Consider the following 21,405-nt stretch of genomic DNA (forward strand, 5'->3'; position numbering starts at 1 on the left):
CCTCAGTTTTGTTCCAGCAGTGTGTGATGCCTTTCCCGGGTAAAACAATGCTTACTTCTCCACATTCAAACAATAATCAGCTGGGGCTCTAAGGACTTGCAGGGTCCTCGTTGCTGCTGCTTTCTTTGTCAAAAGAAAGCATCAGCAAAACAAGCAACAAAAATCCAAACCAAACCAAACAAAAAAAAAACCACAAAAAAATCCCAAAAGAGGCAAAATAAAGTATAAAATTTTTCACTTAGGTCAACATCTAAAAAAAACTAAAGCTATCCCAAAGGACTCTGAGCCACTGCACTCATCTCTTCCTGCTGCAAGGACTCATGAGAGTCAAATAAGCTGTGCAAGAGCTGTGCCAACACCAGTTAATCATTCCTGGCCATGTTGTGAGAGCAAGTCTTGAAATCAAATTTTCATCAAATTAATGGGTACTCTGGGAAATGGTTGTTTCTCTGGGAACTAATGGTAACTGGCATGAGAGGATTCACCACCTGGAATCTCATCAGCAGCAGTCAAGAAAAAACAGCTGAAACTTTCTAGGGAAGCAGCACTGATCTCACTCTTGGGTCCTGTAATTGACCCAACTCAGCCCACCTTCACACGTGGAGATCATAGGGAAACCTAAACAGGACACAACACACAGACCATGGGAGAAATGCAAGCATAATAAAAAGAGCTCTGAATTCTGAAGCCAAATACTCACACAAACATGGAAACTGCTGCCACAGCTGCTAACCATAAAGAAAGTTAATGTTCCATTGTTCAAGCACAGTATTCTGCTATCCCTGCCTTCTCATAAGCGCTTTGGACACCTTCACACCAGTTCCATGAAACACTCTAGTTCCCAAGAGGTTTAGGAGGGACAGTTTAACTCGAGACAGTGTCTGCAAGGGAATGTCTTCCTAGCCGTACAGAGCAGTTCTTCCAGACACCAAAACCCAAGGAATTGCAACCAGCCCAGTCCTGGCATTGCGTCATGGCATGGCACAAATATCACAAAACAGCTGACCCAGTGCAGAAGAGTATTCTTTAAGTTTTCTTTTTGCCTGTAGCTTCTCAATAAGCACTTTGAAGTCCTCATTAGATGCTTTTCATCAAAATAGCTTTTGAGGATGAGGACTTTCTTGCAACTTGGGCTTTTGATCAACTAAAGTTTGCACTGAATCAACTTCAGAAAACAAAAAGCTGTCCCTTGCTTCTCCCTGCCAAACCAAGCAAGGAAAAAAAATCCTCAAGAAAACCTCAAGCCCTACTGCTATCAAGAACAATATATCAAATGTTATGGAAAGAAATTTTATGAAATCACCTCTTTGCTGACCTCCTGTAGCTGAGCACTGTTGGAATACACATTTACAAATAAGGCTTTGGTCTTTAAGTTAAAAGAAAAATTGTGATTTCTCCCCACCTCTGATTTCCACACAATTAGCTGAAATTGCAACTCCTAACCAGTGCAACTTCACCAGTTCTTCCCTGGACAATCATCACACAGACCTGAATGTCAATGTCCCACTTTCAGCACAAGCCTCATTTTCTGTTTTTTGGAAGGGGTTGAAAATATGGGACACTGTACAGGTTTTAATTGCTACTTTTCAATCAAGTGAAATATTACCACCTGTCCTGGTTTAGGGCAAATTTGGGAGAAAACCTCCAAAAGGGGGCCCCTCCAAAAAGCAAACCTACATGGCCTCTCCCCCCAACCGGTTCAGGAAAGATTCCTCGGAGAGAAGTGGAAAGAACCTGTTTATTTAACAGGCACAGCACCCCCAGCACACAAAATGAACAATGAACCAGGTGACATCACTCTTTCACCGCTCTGAAAAAGATGACAAATTCAGAAAGTCTCTCCTGGGGTGGTTGCTCTATTATCAGTCCCTCCAGCGCTGGGGTAGCTGCTGCAGCCACAAGGTGCAAACTCTCTCGGTGTTTCCCAGGTCCCAGTCCGGAGCAGGCTCGAGTAGGTCCAAAAAAGGGAAAGAAAAAACAGTCCAGAAAGAATTCAGACTGCTTAGCTAAATTAACTAATGAGCAGAAGTAAAAAGCAAGAGCAAAGCAGGAGCAAGAGCAAAAAGCAAAAGCAGCACTATGTACTGCCCCATCTTAGTGTCCTGCCAGGTGTGGGGGAGCAGGCTGAAACCAAAACAAAACAAAAGAAACCAAAACAAAACTTTCACTCTTCAGGGCCAGTCTGGAAGGCACAGAACATAATATCCAGCATAAACAGAACACATGGATGGGGATACAAGCATCAAAATTAATTCAGTAGCGGGGAGTGAGCATTGGGGGACTCTGTCCTATCTAATTTGCTATCATCTGAAGTAATCACTGCTACTAATATTAGAGTGAAGAACATGTCCCAAGCTTAAATTCATCACTTCAGCATGTCATTCAGGGAACATGTGCCAGCAGGATTGATTGTTCTTTCCTCCTCAGCCTCTGGTCTTATTATTGAAACCCCAACTGCAGTGCAGCAACCAACATAAAAATAACATCCATGTGGCTGTGCCAGGTGCATGGCCATTAGAGGTTAGTGATAAATGTTCAACAGAGCTCAAACTGAACATGGAGGTCTAGTCCTTCCAGGAACCACTGTCCATTGTTAAATGAGGGATAAGGAGCTTCTGAGGTTCCACAGTACGGACCCAAAGTACCGAGATAGACTAGCCAGCGCTCTTCACCTGATGTATAAATTTCCCTTTTTGGTTTGTAATAACTGGAACAATTAGGAGAGAAAGGGAGAAGAGGGTTGTTAAACTCACACAATGTAGGGATTGCTGCTTCCCTGAGGATACATTCTCCACTGGAGTCACCGGGTGTTGTGTTGCACTAAGTAGTTTATTTAGTTATTATTTTGCACTGGGTGATTGGAATTTTGCACTGAGTAGTTTTACATTGCACTAAGTGGTTCGTTTGTATCACATGCTTTGTTCTGTTCTCCCCTCTCCTCCAGAGCCCTTGATGGTGGTCTTGCCCTGGGTTGGATCCTCCCATTGCTCCTCGCATCATTTGTATCCCATTGGCTGTAGTCTCTTCCCTCCGCCCCGCTTCCTCCAGGTTTAAAATCTCCTGCCGTGGGAAACTCTTCCTTCTCCTGGACAGCTCCATCCCAGGCTGTTTGTTTTCCTGAACAGCTGCTTCCCAGACGTCCCTGGAGTGGTTCCACAATAAACTGTAGGACTTTCAGTCCCAAGAAGAAAGAGCACCTCTAGTTTTTTGCTTTTGTCCTTGTCGGTGAAGCCGGGGTCCAGAGCTAGGCAAACCAGACCCCCATGAGGCTCTCAATCCAACAGCTTAGTGTCACAAAGGTCACATGACCGGGGAACAACAAAGAACAGAGAAGGCCCAGCCAGGTAAGAGAGACACAGTGGCACTGTGGTTTCACTGCCACAACCTCATAAGACCAAATCCAGGCCTCACACCAGCTTGGCTGGCTGGGTCTTCCTTGGCACACGTGCAGTAAAGATTCTGGTTCAGGAGGAGAAGAGTAGTAGGTGGAGGGCACCGCAGGGATGGCAGCATAGAAGGAGAAAGTATTCACTGTCAGGGGAGACACTCCTGCCCTGACTTTTGTTTGGCAGCACAGAGGAGGGTAACAGCAATGGTGTCAGGACTGCAAAACCTGTTGCATAACCCTCCAGGGGCTCCCCCCTCCCCTTCTGTCGGCTCTTGCTGGAGTCATGCTAACAAGAATGCCTGCACCCGCCTCAATAACCTCTGTGTGTTCTGCAGACATGCTGGTAAAATCAGACACTTAGGCCTTATCTCACACCTAAGTGTTAAGCTGTTCTGTATGTTCTGACATCTCCTTGCAGTTAGAACTTCTTTCCTCCAAAGTACACTTTTCATTTGTTTTAATTTAATTTTTCTGTTCCTGATTGAATTCTCAGACCTAATAACACAGTAGTACATTATAAACAGAGAACAGCAGCTAAATAACATTGCTGTTCTTTCAAGGAGAACAAATGTGAAGAAATTAAAGACAATGAAGAGAATCTGTCTAAAGCTATCTTTGCAGAGTAGCAAATTACTATATATCAGACATCCTGAACACCATGCCCTGTGCTGGAGGGCAGAGGGAGGATATTCTCCTGGACTAGCTGTGATCAGAAGCATCTCCTGCCAACTTGGGCAACAGTTCTGACAGATGGAACATAGTGCTTGTCAGTACTAACATAGTTGGCAAAGGGTTTCAGCAAGGAAATCCACTTCAGCCATTATTTAGTGCTTTTGAATATAATTCAAGAGATAGAAGCCATTGCTTCTCTAATGGTGAAACCACACTACTGTGCGCTAACCTATGTTTATCACCGAAAGAAAACAGCAAGAAAACTCACAATGGGATCCCAGACAGGCCAGACCAGAGAGGTTTCCACCTCTGGCCTGTGAGGATGGCTTGGCTCTCCCTGTGAGCAGTGTGGGTGCTACAGGAGAAAACAGGCATGGAGAAACCAATCTGGGAAAAAATAACTAGGTTAACTGAGATCTTTGTTCTGAAGAATTGGAGAGACTGATACTGCACACTAAGTGTTTTAAGCACCAGAACATTCAGAAGGGAGAGAGCTGCGTGCCAGTGCAAAGCCTTTGGAGCACATAAACATGGTATTCACATATCTTCTGAACAGAGAGAGACACAGACTTTCCCAGGATTTTCCAGGGGAAGGCTGTGAGAAAGCTCAGAAAAAGTATGATAAACAATTTTTATCTCTACTTGCTGCATCTGTTGTTGTACACATGTGGAATGTGTTATGGAGAATGTTTACCAAAAGGTAGTTTCTTAATTGGACACTGGTGGTGGTGGCGATTTGATTGATTGACCAAATAGGTCAAAGCTGTATCGGACTGTTTGGCAAGGGCGTAGGGATTTTTCATACAGTAGTATAGTGTAGTATAGTATAGCACAATAAAGCATTTAATCAGCCTTCTGCAATCATGGAGTCAGTTCACATTATTCCCTGGTCAGGGATCCGCTACCATAAACCTCACAATTATGTGCATTCTAGCAGGTATCACCTAGTACAGACTTTTTCCTTTCTGAATAATTGCCATATATTTTAACTTTTAAAATATATGGCACTAGGATTTTATCCAGTCCTTTTCTGTGATATACAATGCACTTATCTCGCTGTTGGTCTTGGTGGCTCAGGGCTGCTATTCTGTGTTGCATTCTGTAGGACTCTCTCTTACCAGTCCAGGGTTTTGGCATGCAGAGAAGTGTTGGCAGGTAGGCTGCAGACCAAAGCAAGCTGGACACATGCCTGGGGGAAGGGCAGTGTTTGACCCTCTCATTATTATTTCATATTCCCTTCTGCAGAAAATATCAAAAAGCAATTTACTGGGGGAAGGACAGTAATTTTTCAGATACCACATAAAAGAAATATCAGGCTGGCTTACACTAGATTACGTGGGACAATAGTTTATTAAATATTACAATACATTGCTGGCAAGTTTAGACATTGATTTATTCCTTGTATTGAATTTGTTCACAGTAATGACTGTATTGTTAAATCCCCAAAGGCCCCAGCATTTTCTCTCACCTTTATTGATCAATTGTTTACAACTTTGAAACTATTTAAAATCGATTTTTAGTGATTAATGTAACTTATTTTCTAGTTTAACACAGCATAGGAAATTAGCATCTCTAGAGCAAGGCCCTACCTAATCAGAAGTAACACTACTAGAAGTGCTACCATTATCTTTTACATTGGTCTATATTTCAGCACAGAATTCAGTAAAAGGGTGAATCAACACTTACTGAAGCACGTTCATCTCTCAAAAATTCTGTAAAACATGGAGGATGATCTAAGAAGAATTAATAGCTGCTGGCAAACCTTTTTATAATCTTTAGAATAAATGTATAGAAGTAACTGGGAAAGTGTGATTCTTAATCAAAAGCAATGAGCATAATTCTTGGCTCCTGAAAGACAACCAAATAATTAATAAAAACTTAGTGGGGTGGGAAAATCATTAAGGAAAATATCCCTCTCCAAAAAAGAGTACAGAACTTCTGTAGCGAACACAAAACACATAGTCCCTTTCTTATGTTTATGTGCTCCAAAGGCTTTGCACTGGCACCCAGCTCTCTCCTTTCTGAATGTTCCAGTGCTTAAAACTTAAGCAGTGCAGAAAATGCTTTTCAGGAGGTCATCACAGTGGGGGCCTTCAGGAGGAATAAGCCTCAATATTGGCTTGTTACGGAGGTAACGGAGGTAACCTCAGAGGGTTATCCTAACAGGGTCAGAAGGACTTTGCATCATTTTTGATTATTACTGGGCTTTGAGAAAAGCTGAAATGCTAAAGCCAGGAGAGCAGTGGTACCTGAGGAGTGGGAGCCTAGGGATCACATTCTCTCAGGTGTAGTCCACCCATTTTCCCTTCAAATCACCTACCTGTGAAAAAAATCCCTGCTCTCTTGAACAGCTGCAATGGAAGGAGTCACAAGTTACCTCCCCATAGAAGGAACAGAGATGTGGAAAGATGTAAAAAAGAAAGAGCAAAGCACTCAGAGAAAGAAGAGACGATCAGGAATACAAAAAGAGAAGAAAAGGAAAAGAATCACTCAGCAGGAATACCAGATATTTTTTTTTAAAAAGTTTAGAAAACAGCAGGATGTTGAAATCAAGAAGCAATTAGAACAGTGCTAAAACACCTGGAGACCAGCCCAGAAGTTTTGGCAGTATGACAGCACCCCATCAGAATCTGCATCAGGAATAACTTCTTCACCAGGGCCCCTTTATTGCTCAAAATACAACTGTTTTAAAGCTGGATGAGCAGAATGTGTTTGAGAGCTTTATTAAAGGCCTCCAGAGATGTCCTATGCAGATAGAAGCTCACTAATCCTAAGCAAAAATTTCAAAGCCTACTAATCCTACAGGAAAACTTCAAAGCCTTCATGTGCAGGGTGACTGAGCATTTGCCGCACCAAGAGAAACATCCCACGACTCAAAATGCTGCTTTATCAGTCCACAGCCCATGTCTACATGGACAGTGGCATAGCACTGTCATCCTCCACAGCATCCAGACACATTTACTGTGGTTATTTATTGCTTTATGAGAAAATGTGTGAGCTTTGATGTTGCAGTACAAGCTGACTTGTACTGAACATCAATCCAGATATAAATAAGAAACCCAGCCCAGTTCCATAAACCAGCTTCTAGGCTACTGACAGATGTTTCAACCAATAAAAACTCTCTTAAAATACAAGCATTTGACTGGTTCAGAGGGTGTGGAGATTAGACCAATGACTGTTTAGAGCTGAGAGCTTTACATTGCCTATAAAAGTATGCTCCGTACAATAAAACAGGCTGCTTGGCTGATGTACACCGGAGGTCTGCTGTGTGTTCCGTCTCAAACACACGGCCCCACGTGTCGCATGCTGCTCCCGCTGTGAGGACAAACAGTCCAAGGTTTGCCTGCAAGTAGAGCAGAGAGAGACACAAAGCAGAGCCTGCAAAGCCTGTCCCCACAGTGAAAAGCTGGAAAGGAAGAGGTGGGGAGGGCCCAAATTTGCAGCAAATGCTACAAGAATTACAGCTGCAGCAAAGGCTACAAGAATAACAACTGCAGCAAAGGCTGCAAGAGTCACAGCCAAAGAGCTATGGGAAAGAAGAAACCAGAGAAGTTGAAAATAGAAGAAAAACCCCATCGAAGCTATGGGAAACTTTATCTCCACGCAGGACTACCCAGTGCTAAAGGTATGGAAACTTCTTCTTGAGGCGTGGGACCTAGACTATGATGAAAAAGCATTATTAGCATTAATAACGTGAGCTAAGAACCATGGATTAGACACAACTAAAGAAGCTGCTTTTGACTTTAATACCTGGGCATGAACTGGTCAAATTATAATCCAAGCAGCTTCCAGAGGCAACAAAAATACAATAGGAGTTATAAAGCCATGGAAACTTTTAGATTTAATAAGACTGTTAAATACTGAAGCATATGGTGAGGAATGGACACAGGACAGCTGAAGTATTTGTCTCAGTTTGAGCTGTCACCTAGGTTTCCTCAGTTCCCTGTACTTTGCTGGTTTTCTAGCTGGGTAAGGGGATGGTGCTGCACACACTGCACATCAGGCTAAGCAAGGCACAACTTTTGGGTTGCACATCTTTGAAGCTTCAGTGTTGACAGACAACTGTGCTCATCCTGAGCATGGTGCACAGGAAGGGAATAAACTAGCAGCACAGGAGAGGAGGGAGCTGTGCCCCACTACCCCAGCACATCCTCACAGACTCAAATCACCTTTGAGATTTTGGACAAGAAGAAAATGAGATTAAAAGAGATGTATCTGAAGGATACATGGAGGTGGTTGAACTGAGGAGGAATAGTTAGTGTTCACACTTTTATGCTACCAGTTACACAGCATCTAAGAATTGTTCTCCTGCATATGCTTGCACATGGATGAGACAAGAAGCATCAGCCTCTAAAGCTCCCACCTAACCTGTTCCAACCTGGCTATAAGGGAAACTGATGCCAGCTGCTTCTTGAGCTGTTTCAGCCAAAGTGCTCAAAGCCTTCAGTAACACTCTGATGGCAAACCCTATCCCCCTTATCCTCTTCCTGCTTTCATTAACCACCTCCTGCTATCCTCAGGTCCTAGTTTAAGTACTAAAGCTCCCACCTAACCTGTTCCAACCTGGCTATAAGGGAAACTGATGCCAGCTGCTTCTTGAGCTGTTTCAGCCAAAGTGCTCAAAGCCTTCAGTAACACTCTGATGGCAAACCCTATCCCCCTTATCCTCTTCCTGCTTTCATTAACCACCTCCTGCTATCCTCAGGTCCTAGTTTAAGTACTTGATAATACTCAGCAGTTTATTGATGCAATTTAGCTACTGAAAATAAGATATAGCAGCCATGCTCCACTGCCTACTAGCAGTCCAAAGCTGAAGGAATTGGATGACAGTGAATCTTTTTAGTAGCCTAACAATGGGCTGTATAGCATGAGGGTGTTTTTTTTTTTTCCTATGTATTATAGCCACACTTAACTATCAAGCAATGGAAAACGGATTAGCAGGGAGGAGGAGCACAGATCATTTCTGTGTCCAGACAGCTGATGTTGTGGAGCTCCTGCTGTGATCAGTCACTGCCTCTCACATGGCTTGTGACAATAACAGACGTCAAGGTTTCCAAGACCCAAACTCTCTCTTTATATAGGGGCAATACAAGAGTCTAGGCTTCATCAGGCACTGCCGCCCCAGAGAGTTCCTCACCTCTGGTTTGTGAGACAAAGCACTAAGAACAAGGCATCATGAATAGTAAGAAAAGCAAAAGGCTTACCAAATGGGTCACTTTCTCCTCCAAGTGAAATCAAACCTCAGAGCAGCTGTACAACACTTAGTTTATTAGTACTAATCCAAAAGTTCACACTGCCTGCTCTGGCACCTCTCCTACCTGCTTGCATGCTTTTACAGCCTCCTTTGACAGAAGCAAATTCTTCTCCCAGCTTTTCTTAACCAAGCTGACAGACCTCTGGATTCCCTTTGCCATCCTGATAACATTATCTGCTTTCCTCTATTTTTTATTTTTCTTTCTGCATTTTTTTTTTTACATATTGATACCAAATAACTCTTCCCTTGACTAAGATTGGAGAACATGCAGAAACAAGCAGACATATTTTGATACTAGAAATTCATGCCATTTTTAATAGAAAAAAGTTTTGCTTCTTCCATGGAGTAATTTTGAGTGTATCCACATAAAAAATACCGAGCTGGCTTGTGTGGCACTTGTTTCTTATACTATGTTTAAACTTACAAACACATATAAACCCTGGTGAGGTAATCTTGAGTGTCCTAGAAAGAGAATAATATCATACCTAAAAAAAATAACTTGTGGGCTCCTGACACTAGCTTCTATACTCACATTCACAGAGATGCAGTTCCTTTGTAATAAATGTTCATGACCCCTTCCTCATTTTGTCCTAACCTCTTATTGTGCTCCTTAAGATTACACCAGTCCACTTTGAGGACACAGAGGGCTGTAATTTAGGCTGGAACTTCCTGACCACCTTGTCAGTCATCTCAGTCTCAGTCCCCACCAGTGGCTTCCTGAGACAGGCTTGTGCTGGGCATGACAGGGAGTGAAAAAAAACATTTTGCCAAGGGCAAAACCGTCATTCGCTTTCTCTTCTTTTTTTAGCTTCTCCCTGAGGTTTAGGAAGTGGTGAAACAGTGGGGACAGACTATCATACAAGTAAGACTGGGCCTAGACCTTGGGCTTCTTCTTAAGAGAGCTTTATAAAGTAAACCTTCATCTTTTGAAGGCTTAATGTCTTCCGTTCAGGCAAAATCCAATCTACTTATTTGAAAAGGTGAAAAGAGAAAGTGGAATAGTCCAAGATAGGATGAATACTTCTGAACCTGGGTAGCTGCAAACTTTTCTCAGTATTAATCACTCCTTTTTCTGCCATGCTTGACTAAAGGAAGAAAAAGAAAAAGCTACAAACTGGGACAAATATTAAAACCATTGGTCACCACAAAGGCTATACTACAGATAGACAACATCCTTGGATGAACGCAATAAAGGTTTTTGAAACAAACAAAAACTTGCTGTTCTCTTTATAAATTTATGACCTTAATTCAATAATCCTTCTCTATAAAATAAGTGATGCAGTTTCTAAGCAGCACATTAATGATTTTCTGAACTGTATGTGCAATGATTTCACCAAATTCACAATGGTATCAGGGCACTCACTCACCCTAGGATCCCAAGGCCATTACGAGCAAGGACAGTAGTTACAGCCTCAGGCAATGCTGTTGCTCTGCTTAAGATGAAACTATGTATGCATTGGTAGTTTGGCAAGGAACAAGAGAAGCTGTGTGCCCATACCTCCTGTGCTTTGGGATGCTTTCTACAGCATGAGGCTCACAGCGCTGCTATGGACTTGTATATATGAGAACTGAGTTATAATCTAGGACACAGTCTACAGTGTATACCAAAACTGTTTGTTAATCATCAGCAATGACTGCATTTGGCACGAACCACACATGAGCACAAAAGAACAGCTGTAGGTACAATACCTCCACACAGGCCCAAAAGCAGTGCAAAAACCCAATGGCTTTCAGTGTGTTTGCCCATAGAGCAAACTGCAGCCCAGCTATGCCCAAGCCTGCAACAATGGGATGAGGAGCACAGCTGGCAACACAAAAACCCAGACCACGTAGAGGACAAGGGAGAACAGAGCAGGACTGAGAGCTGTGCAAGGAGATGTGCATGAGATCAAAGAAGCAGAGCAGGAGTCCTGTCAGTGTCCTTCGCAGAAGATGGTTAGATACTAGGCAAGTTCAAAAGAGATTTTGTTTAGTGATTTAATGGCTTCTTTTTAATGCAATTTACCCAGTCAATGGCTAAATTTCTACAGGCTCATGCAGGTAATCTACTAAACACTCACCCTCTAGAAGCACTTGCCAGACACTTTGGAAAAGCAGCTGCACCAAACTCCTCCGGCTTCCACGGGACCTGGTAAATGCAAGAGGTGCAGTTGGAAGGTTTCTCCGAGGAACACCAACCTGCACTTCACACATGCATGAAGCACAACTGCCTTCAGCAGCCACAATCTCACTGCTGAACTTCACTCTGAATATCAACTGCTGTTGGATTTAATTACTCCAGTCCAACACTTGACTTTGAATTATTTGCTTCTCACTTGCCAAAACAGTTGTTCCCTCCCACTTTTCTATGACAAAACAATCCAAACTGTTGCTGCTGACAACAGAGCTACTATTTACAAATAATTACCAAAAATATTTTAAGTTTGTAAACACCTCAGTAAAAGATGACATTTACAGATAAATTTACAACATAAGATGAGTCACAACAGACAAAATTCCTTGGAGAGTTGATACCTACAGATATTTAAATCACTGTTTAAATCATATAGACACTGCACATGCAGTAGCTCTTTTAACATAGCTGATGTTGGATGATTTCTATTTCATGCAGGAGAAAATGGATACACCACAGTAATGCTGTATTCCTCTTCAACCCTGCACAGGTGCCAAGATTGATGTCGGGTGATTTATTATTCCACACACTTGCTAAAACTCTTTCAGAAGACAGTACCAGTTTGTGCTGGTTACACTTTATTTTTTCTTTGGGCTTTAGAAATGGAATGTATCTTTCTTAACACTACCGTTCATGGGAAAAAGACATTTAGGGTTCAGAAGGTTTCAATCAAGAGTAAATTTGGATTTTCCTTTTTGTTCTCTTTTCCACCAGGGAAAGGATATGTCAAACCATGTTCTGTGTTTTACACCAAATACAATATTAGCTGTAATAAAAAATAAATTATCTCAAAAGTTTCAACATATTTTTTAAAATTTCTGTATCTTCTGGCACTTCATTTTTTTTGTGATCTGTATTAATACTTCAAAAGGACAAAACCCTGTCCTACTTCTGCCTGCCACCCTTGCAGAGAAAGACATGTCCTATTTGGCTTTAAAGAAACTTGTGGAGGCTGCTTGAGAGGAAGCTCTTAAGCAAAGTGCACTTCTGCTCAGAGCCCGAGGCGCACACCACCCGTTGTTACACAAGCCTCTCCCTTGCTTCCAACGCCTGTTTCAACAACTCGGAAAAATCAGATGCGTGGGGCCAAAGGTTTTCTATTGCTCACAACATCAATCTCTACCCGAGCTGGCTGCCGAAGAGGCGCTTGCGCTGATGCAGCCACAGCCGCGCTGCCGGGCGAGACAATCCAATCCTCCCAGCGCTCATGGAGGCTGCGCTGCCGCTCCTGTAAGTAGGTTACTGGCACCAAGGGGAGCGAGAGCTTGAGAATTAACCTACATTAATCTGCTCTCTGCCCTCCTGTATCACCGAAGTGTGCAACTCCAGAATAAATGGGAAGGGACAACCTGGAGAGAGCAGCGTTGGCAGCAAAGCCAGCCCCAAACTTTCCAGGCTGAATTAAGCTCAGCAAGATTTGTTAAATTCCTGCACAATGAGTTCATGGCCTCAAATTTTCCTCCTGGACTCAGAGGATGCTGTGGGATGCAGGGTAACATTTTTCTAATAGCTGCTTAAGTTTAAAAACTGAGGCTTATCTAAAATAAGACATGTAGCAGATTGAGATGTTTGAATTGAGAATCCTAGATATGTTCCAGCTGGTGAGCAAGGAGATTTTGGGACCTGGATTTACAAATCCACATGTCTATTTTATGAAGGTGCCTAATTAGAGTGCTGCAAAAATAAAGCTATGCAACTTATGTACAATATTTTATTGCATTGCCATTTGTCTGCAGGTTTAGCACTCAAGACTGTTAACTAGTAAATCCCATCTGTAACGCGATCATTAGAGTGAACATCAACAGCAGCCAGTAACTCAAGTGATTTTCCTTATATTTGTGAGCAGTTTCATTCTGTAAATATCTCCTTTCACCATCCAATAAACATCTCTAAGATGGTAGCAGAAGGAAGGTGAAAACTTATCCCTGGTTTTGAGACTGGATTTATTTACAGGAATTTAAATCTCTACTCCTGTTCCTCTAAATTCTCTTTAATTCTGCAAATATCGTACTTAAGCTTTAGATTCTTTGCTTCAAAAGCTATACAAGCCTGCAGAGACTCCAAGCATGTGCACTCAGCTGTGTGCTCCAGAACTGTGTGTCCCAGAAAGGCATATGCATGAAACAAATAATCAAACAGTAGGAAAAACATTTCACTCCATTTCCTGGAATGTCTGTAATTATAGGAAGGAAAGAGAATATTAGAAAATAGAAGTAGGAATGAGATCATTTTGGCAGTGTCTCCACATTTACGTGGACCATGAAATGTACATCAGATCAAGGCTCTCTTACTAGTACAAGAAACATTCAGTTAACAAATGTGTAGTTCTCTGGGAACCAGGCTTAGAAACCACCCTAATATTATCTTTGTTAGAATTTAAGTCATATTCTTCTGTCTTTTCCAGCATAGAAACTAACACCTCTGTTTCTCTGAGTTTCTCTCTCCCCACTGCAGGTACCTTCACATCACCCTTCACAGGAGAGAATGGATTAAAATACAAAATGTTATTTACTGAAAGATCAGACTCAAAATCAGGGAAACAGGAGCAAAATAGAAAATTTACATTACTTTACACTTAACAATTGTCACTTTGTTTGATGTAACCTCAACCTGATGAAGGACGGGCACCTTGCCCTCAGCCAGAATGAAGGACACATTTCAAAGCGCACACAGGATTTAAAACATAAAGATTTGAGCAGTTACTGCTGACATCTGTTCACTCTGTACAAAATCTTATTGTAAACGCTGCACAGACTCCTCAGGAAAGTGATGCTTATTTCCATGCACACATAGCCCAGCCTAGCTCTGTGGGGTTCCAGCTTTCTCTGCCTGCTCTGGCACCAGAGTGGACACACTCAAACATTTCCATTTGTGGATGATCACAAATGTTCTCATTGGAGCCCTATGACCACTGTCTACAACCATTACTGATCTCAAAATACCCCTGTGTTGCGGTCTCTGTGCTGTCTGACACTGCAAAGCAGCACTCACAACATGAAAAATGGTGCCTTAGCTATGCCCTCCCACTCTCCTAAATCTCACATGATTGGGAGCCAACTCATAGTGCTTACAAAATACAACAAAACTGAATCACAACAAGCAGGCCAGTGACAAGCAACTAACTTAGGCAAAACTCTACATCTCTTAACAGCTATTACACAGAAAGGGACAGCAAGCTGATGAGAATGCCCAAAGGTACTAATGCAGCTTGGCAGCATCATGTCCTCGACCTCCAGACTGGCAAATACAGAGCAGCAGGTGCTGTGAAGATGCAGACCCGACACTTGCACCAGGTCAGGAAAAGCACAGATGAAATCCGATCTCCTGCAGCATCGTTCCCACCTCATCCTGCCTCAGCAGTTGAATTTACAAGGAAATTAAAGCTCGTTAAACAGATTGCTCTATATTCATGGCTAACAGGACAGAAATATTAAGTAAACAAATGTGGGCATCTGCAAGGAAGCCTCTCTTCATGGGAACGGGGAGAGGATCAAAGGTGCACTCAATTGTTTCTGTTTATTGAGGAATTCAGTAGGGTTTGAAACTTTCTTGCAGGTGGAAAACACTACCAGACATATATGTCCCTTGCATTTATTTATAATTGTTTAACTATTTTAAACTATTGTTTCCACCCAGAATTCAGGTATATTAACTGAAAATACAGGGTCTGATCCTAAACTATACTGATATTTAGGGCACTGATCTCCAAATGGGAGCATGTCCCTCTAAAAGCAGACAGATGCTGACAAGGGGGAGCAGCAAAGCTGTGCCTGTGCTTTGCAGCCCTGCAGCCCATGAGCTTCGCCTCGGCTCTGCCACACCCCAGCAGCTTCCAAAAACTGGCAGCCTGGTTTTGATCCAAATGGAGGTTAAGAACTTTTACCAGGTCATTACCCCCATCAATAATTTCTAGGCAACAACTCATAAGGGGACAGTTTTGCCAAACACAAACAATGGAAAGAGCTATAACAAAATTCATTCAAAGTCTAAGCATTTCCAGAGTTTCCAAAATATCTCACAAATTCCACAGGGCAAAGAAAAGTTTCAGGTTTGAACCAAACTTTTAGTCTAACAACTGATAGGCTTTGTAGGTTTTACAAACCAGTAGTATGCACAACATGAGAATGCATTTGCTTGAACAGATGCAGCCCCACGTTTACCCTGCACAGCATTCACCTGGCTGTGATTGGGCTGTGAGTGACACTCAGAATGACACAGTGGTCTCTCCTTGCATTGCTGAGCAGCCACAGCAACCAGCACCTGAGGAAAGTGCACACAGCATGCTCCTCTGCTGCGCTACATGAACTTTTGAACTGCAAGTACTTCATCTCCATCAATAATAAGGACAGGAAACAGAAAAGACAGTATCATCTACAAGAAATACAAATGTAGTCATATAAAGTGCTATAGCAGATGGCATTGCCCAGAAAATACCTGATTAGAAAATTCCCTGCTTTTTACTTCATACTTACCTGGAGGGCTGCAGTGAGCCAGGGCAGCCCAGTGGTCAATCAAAGAGGTGATTAGAAATGATGGAGCTCAGCTGTAATGTCCTTAACTCTTGCCAAGCAGAGGATGCCAAATTGCTAATGTAAATAGCCCCTTTTGATGACTTAAAGCCCTGGAAATGAAAGGCATTTTCCTGAAAGCTCAGTCTCTGGTTGACTTTCTGTCCCAGTACCAAACCTGCTCTGCATGCAGGTCCAGCTGCTACCTAAACAATCAGGACAGGACCTTTGGGATCAGATTTCCTTTGCAGAACTGCACATGCTTGCCTTTAACCATTGTGAAGTATACACAAATGACCACCCTGGCAGAATTTTCCTCATGCCCTACTGTAGCTGTCTCCCCAGCTGTCTGCAACCTGGCTAATTCTGTATGCACAAGACTGCAAATGAGACCTCCTGTCAGCTCCCATGTTAAAATATTGGTTAAATCAAAAGCCATGTTACAGGGAGTCGGCTCCACACAAGGAGATGCCTTTAGTTCCTGGGGTGCCAGTATCACAGTTCAGGGTTTTGTTTGACACTCCCAGCGAAGTATGTAAACCAGTGTGCCAATTCAATTACACTGGCTTATTAGGATTAGCAGGCAACAATCCTCTCTGCACTGACACAAAAGTTTCTTGCTTCCCAATTCTAATTTCCATGTACTGCTCCCAGTTCAAATGGCAACATGGTCAACAAGTCCTTTGAACTGTTTGGATTAGGAATGCAAAGGGGTGCTGATGCTCCCCACTGCACCACAAAGTTTACCTGCATGGAATGAAACAGTTTCCCTAAGGGAAGTTGTCCTTTTCCACAGATGTTTGCTGGCTCCCAGCATTTTGCAGCTGGAGAGCTAACAGCATCATCCTTTACATGGCTATGTGTATCCCACAGGGAGCAACCCTCAGTTCATGCAGTTTGATGTGCTAAACAGAGGCCTTGCCTGAGGTTTCAGCTGATTATCAAAAAATCTATGGGGTTGATGTGCAGAATCACTCACTAGAATAGAGCAACAGCAGCCTGGGAAAAATATACCTGGGAACTTGGCCCTGAGCTGCAGGCAGCAAAGCTACAATAGTTGTCAAAACATTTGAACTGTGCTTCTGAAACCATACTGTAGCTAGGTAAATCTTGTGAAGGTGGCTTGTTTCATACATATTTTTTTGCATATAAATTTGACAGGCAGAAATATGTATTTTGTCAGAGCATTAAAAGCCCCTGATGTTCAGCACTGATCTCTGGCAGGCTATAATTTGGCTCCCCCCTCCCAGTAACACTCTCCTAAGGAGCCCTCAGTAAAGCAATGCCATGGTCTCATGGGTTTCCTAGAAACCTGCCTCCAGCAGCACAACATGTATCCTCACAGCCCTGTTTTCCTTAGCTGTTCTCAGCCACACAATAAAATGTCCTATGCCTACAGACTGTAGCTGTGGCCATCTACAGAAATTCTGGGCACTTCCCAACCAGCCACCCACAAAACAAGTTTGGGAGAGAAGGGTTTTTGTGAAGCAAAAGAAAAGCAAACACTGGTGTGTGTGAAGAGCTGTGGTTGTTAAATATGTCAAGAAAGTAATGTTTGGATTGAGGGAAGTCAAACAGACGTAGTAGAGCTGTGCCAGGAAAGGATGACTCTGTTACCCTTTCTGTGTCTTCCTTAAAACATCCTGGTACCAGAGCCAGGCCAGTTCCCCTCCTGCCTGCTCACCCTCGGCCTGCCTGCAAGTACCAGCTCAGCCCTGCAGGCAACTCTGCTGCCCCACGCCTGCCTGCTAGCACAGTCCTCCCTTGCCTCCTCCAGACCCACATCCTGCCCATCAACCTCTAATCAATTGTACTGTGCTTTGTTCAAACTCTTCAGAGCCTCTCTGCACTGGTAGAGACGAACTGACCACTATCTGTATCCTTTTCAGTCTGGACAGACATCACCACAGCCATAAACACAGACTGGCGACATCTGGACACAGTTGCCTTCAGTTTTGACTTGCCTATTTTGAAAACATGGATGCAGTTTACACTTTTAAAAATTTTTTGTTAAGTACAATCCATCTTATAATAACAGTTACTCCCCTTCTTCTGGCATCTCAAACAAATAAAAGGAGAAAAATTAAATACCTTGCCTGGAATCCCAAATATATTTTGGTTAAAAAATTCTTTTGTGCTACCATACAGCTGTTACCTGCATTTCCTAGTTGGTACACAAGGCCATTGGGCCCCTTCCAGCAGGGATGGTAGGAAGTGCCTAGAGCACTCTACACCTGCTGGAAAGTGCCTCTCAAAGAAATGCAAAAGCTTCTTACCTTATAAATACCCATGGTATGAGCAGCAACAGGACACAGAGACTCTGAACAATACTCAAACTTTCTGTGTCTCTGTGCCATGACATTCTCTGGATAATGCTTCTGAATAAGAAATAAAACACTAAACATAATCACAAAGATCTGTCACCCACTGCACGAAAGTCACAATCACACTTACACATTCACATCTAAAATGACAACAAATCACAAGCCAATTTATTTACTTTGGAAAGTTTCAGGGAATAATTATAACTAATAACAAATTTGAATAATGAAACATTTCAGCTAAAAAAATTTCCATATTTGAAAAATTTGTAAATCTTCAGTCTTTTTAACAAAGCTTAAATAAATATGAAAATAAAGTATTTGATCAGGGGTTTGTAAGTGGAGAAATAGAAGATTTTTATTTTCCTCTCACACTTGACTAAAATCAGAATGACTGATAACTTTCCTTTGTTCACCTTACCCTGTTTTTTACTTCAATTTTTACTTCAAAAGATTTGTACAACCCTTACTGACTCTCTTTATATATGTGATGACATTAACAACTGTAAAGCTAGGAATTACTCAAAACTTCTGCAATGTATTAAGCTTTTCACATCTACAGCATTAAATATTTTCAGTTGCAAAATAACCAATTGCTTCCTAGTGCCCATTCCAAACATCAAATATCCAGTAATGCACACTGGAAGAGGTAGTAATGACAAAGACTGGAATATTGCCAAGACTGAAAGTTAAAAGTTAGAATGTATTTTCTGATTTACTCTTTTGAATTACTGTGGAAAAAAATGAAACTTCAAAGCACTGGCCAGCAGAGCTGAAGTCTCTGATCCCCTCTTTTCTTTGTGGTGGGATTTCATGGCTCTGCATGGACATGCTGCATGCACAGAGGCACACAGTACCCGTGCCCATGGGCAGGAAATCAGCACACATGTACACTAATGTAACATAGAACACTCTGCAGTGAACTTTCCTCCATCCATTTTATTTTATTTCAAACCTCCAAGCTGTGTCTGACTGCAGCATTTCAGGCAGGAGCTGTATGCCTGTGGGAAGCAATCGGGGGCACACATAGCTTATTTTAATTTTATCGTTGCTATCTACTTCTACGACCAGCTATTTGAGATCACTCTGCCACACTGCCAGGAGTCACTTGAAGGCAAAGGAAGAAATTTAGAGCTAGCAACTGCATGGGAGCTAAAGAAATTTTGGCTGAGAGATGGAGGAGTGGGGAATGGAAGTAGTCACGAGTCCGTAAGACCTCTAACTCTACTCTCAGGTGAACTCTGGTTGGTAGGACTCAGGGAAGCTGGCTGCAAACAGCTCCCTCACCTCTGAGCCACCCATCATAGGTGTGTCAGCTCCATGGCCGGGATGTTTGGCTGCTGTGACACTGAGCAGCCTCCTACACACCCCTCTGCGCTTCAGAGAAACCAAAATGCTTTATGCAAAGAGGCATGTTCTGACAAGCACTTATTGGTCGCCACAATTTTTCCAAATTATTTCTGATTTGAATGCTTACATCAAACAGTTTTGTTGCCGAGTGCTGTTCTGTACACTCTCTACAAAAGTAATTCCCTCGAAAAATCTGCCTGTCAAATCCTCAGTTTTCAGTGCAGGCAGACAACCATGGACTTGACATGCCAGGCTGTATCACAATCAGACAAGACTAGGGAAAGAAAGTGAAGTGTCTGTGCCAAATATTGGCTCTTAGGCACAGCCAGGAGAAACCAAGTAAGCCATTTCTTCCATTCTCTCAAGCACCTGCTCAGGTCTCCAATCAAGGGGAACAATACCGTCCTCGTTCTAGAAAGAAAACAGGTGAGCACTAATCTTCTCTCTATTCGGAAAATACCAAGAGCACAGTCTGAGTCTTTAGAACACATGTATTTGTTCACAATAGTGGCAAGCTGTCAAATTTCTTTGAGGAACAGAAAGAAAGTAGAGAAGGGGAGCTTTCAAAGCTTTGCTTTTGGAACAGGATGTACTGGGCAAAGTAAATAATGACGCAGCTTCCCTGCTCAAATCTATCATCTCCATTCCATGTCTGTACTAAGGCTGAAAAGGGCCTGCTCCTTGAAACACTACTGAATCACTTTTTCACCTTTTGAGCAGAGAAGCAGGTTGTTCTAGCACAGGGAATTGAAAGGGGACTGTCATGACCCAACAACCTTAGGAGCTCGGGGCAATGTGACGTTCTTATGAAGATTGCAAAGTGAAGCAGATTTGGTTACCTGGTAAGTAAACCACTTGAAAATACAGCTAGTCAGGCACAAAATCTGATAATTTTGGACAATAAGCCATTTCAAAATAAAGCCTAAAAATTACTCACTATAAAAATCACACAACTGACATTTTAAGCAAAGTAAATTTCTGATGTTAGTTCTAGCAAAATTAAACAAATGTGCCAGACTCCTCTTGCTAGTTTAGGTTTGGGTGGTCTTTGATCAAAACATGGTTACTCACATTTAAGAGAGTCAGATTATCAGCTGAAAATGGTGCTGCTTGCTGCTGCTGTCAGGATCAGAGCCTGTAGCTCTAATCCAAACAAGATTCAGGTATTGAGAAATATTCAAGTCATATTTCACTTTCACTGGGGGAGGTAGGGGTGAGTGCATATTTACAGAACAAACAAAAGAACTCAGATGTGCACAAAGTAGTCAAAACTAGAAATTCCCCTGCTTTAGCAATCTGCTAATTCAAATGTTTCCAGGGCAAATACGGAAATGGCTGAATCTAGCTCCAAATTTGGTCATGATTGAATGCAGGCTGGAAAAACATAAAAAAATCTCTATTTCTGCATCTAATTGAAATCAGAGATGCATTTGTGTGTGCATTATCTGCTGTGCTGGCTCTGCTTTTTAGTGCTGCGGTTTTGATAGGGTTTTTTCTGCTCATTTATTGATTTATTGCTTATGTTTGTAAGAGAATATACAATCAGCTAGATAGACTCAAGTCCATCTCAACCATCTATCTAAGCACTAGCTACCAATGTACTAAAGAGAGGACCAAATAGTCAGCTTTGTTGACATTTGGTTCTCAATGAGCTTTGAATTTACTTCCTGATCCCAATACCTGAAGTTCTTGTATCTTTAGGGTTTTTAAAGTGACAGTAATCCCAGAACCAGAGGATA

General features: G+C 42.3%; 1 protein-coding gene across 4 annotated transcripts in view; it reads right to left on the reverse strand.

Annotated features, from left to right (window-relative positions):
• KCNIP1 (potassium voltage-gated channel interacting protein 1) overlaps positions 1-21,405 on the reverse strand; it is a 139,346-nt gene that overhangs the window by 113,915 nt on the left and 4,026 nt on the right. Inside the window, exons 1-2 of one of the 4 annotated variants that reach the window (XM_059860430.1) lie at positions 20,738-20,787; positions 11,375-11,442 (exon numbers count right to left, since the gene is read on the reverse strand). The exons of 1 other annotated variant lie outside the window; for it this stretch is intronic. In XM_059860430.1, the coding sequence (XP_059716413.1) occupies positions 11,375-11,442; positions 20,738-20,739 (70 nt within the window). In that variant the 5' untranslated portion in view covers positions 20,740-20,787. Of the gene's footprint in view, positions 1-11,374; positions 11,443-20,737; positions 20,788-21,405 lie in introns of those variants that run through there. 2 more of the 4 variants (XM_059860433.1, XM_059860432.1) reach the window with 2 other exon arrangements.

Source organism: Haemorhous mexicanus, chromosome 15 (assembly GCF_027477595.1).
Source record: "Haemorhous mexicanus isolate bHaeMex1 chromosome 15, bHaeMex1.pri, whole genome shotgun sequence".
NCBI classification, from domain to species: domain Eukaryota; kingdom Metazoa; phylum Chordata; class Aves; order Passeriformes; family Fringillidae; genus Haemorhous; species Haemorhous mexicanus.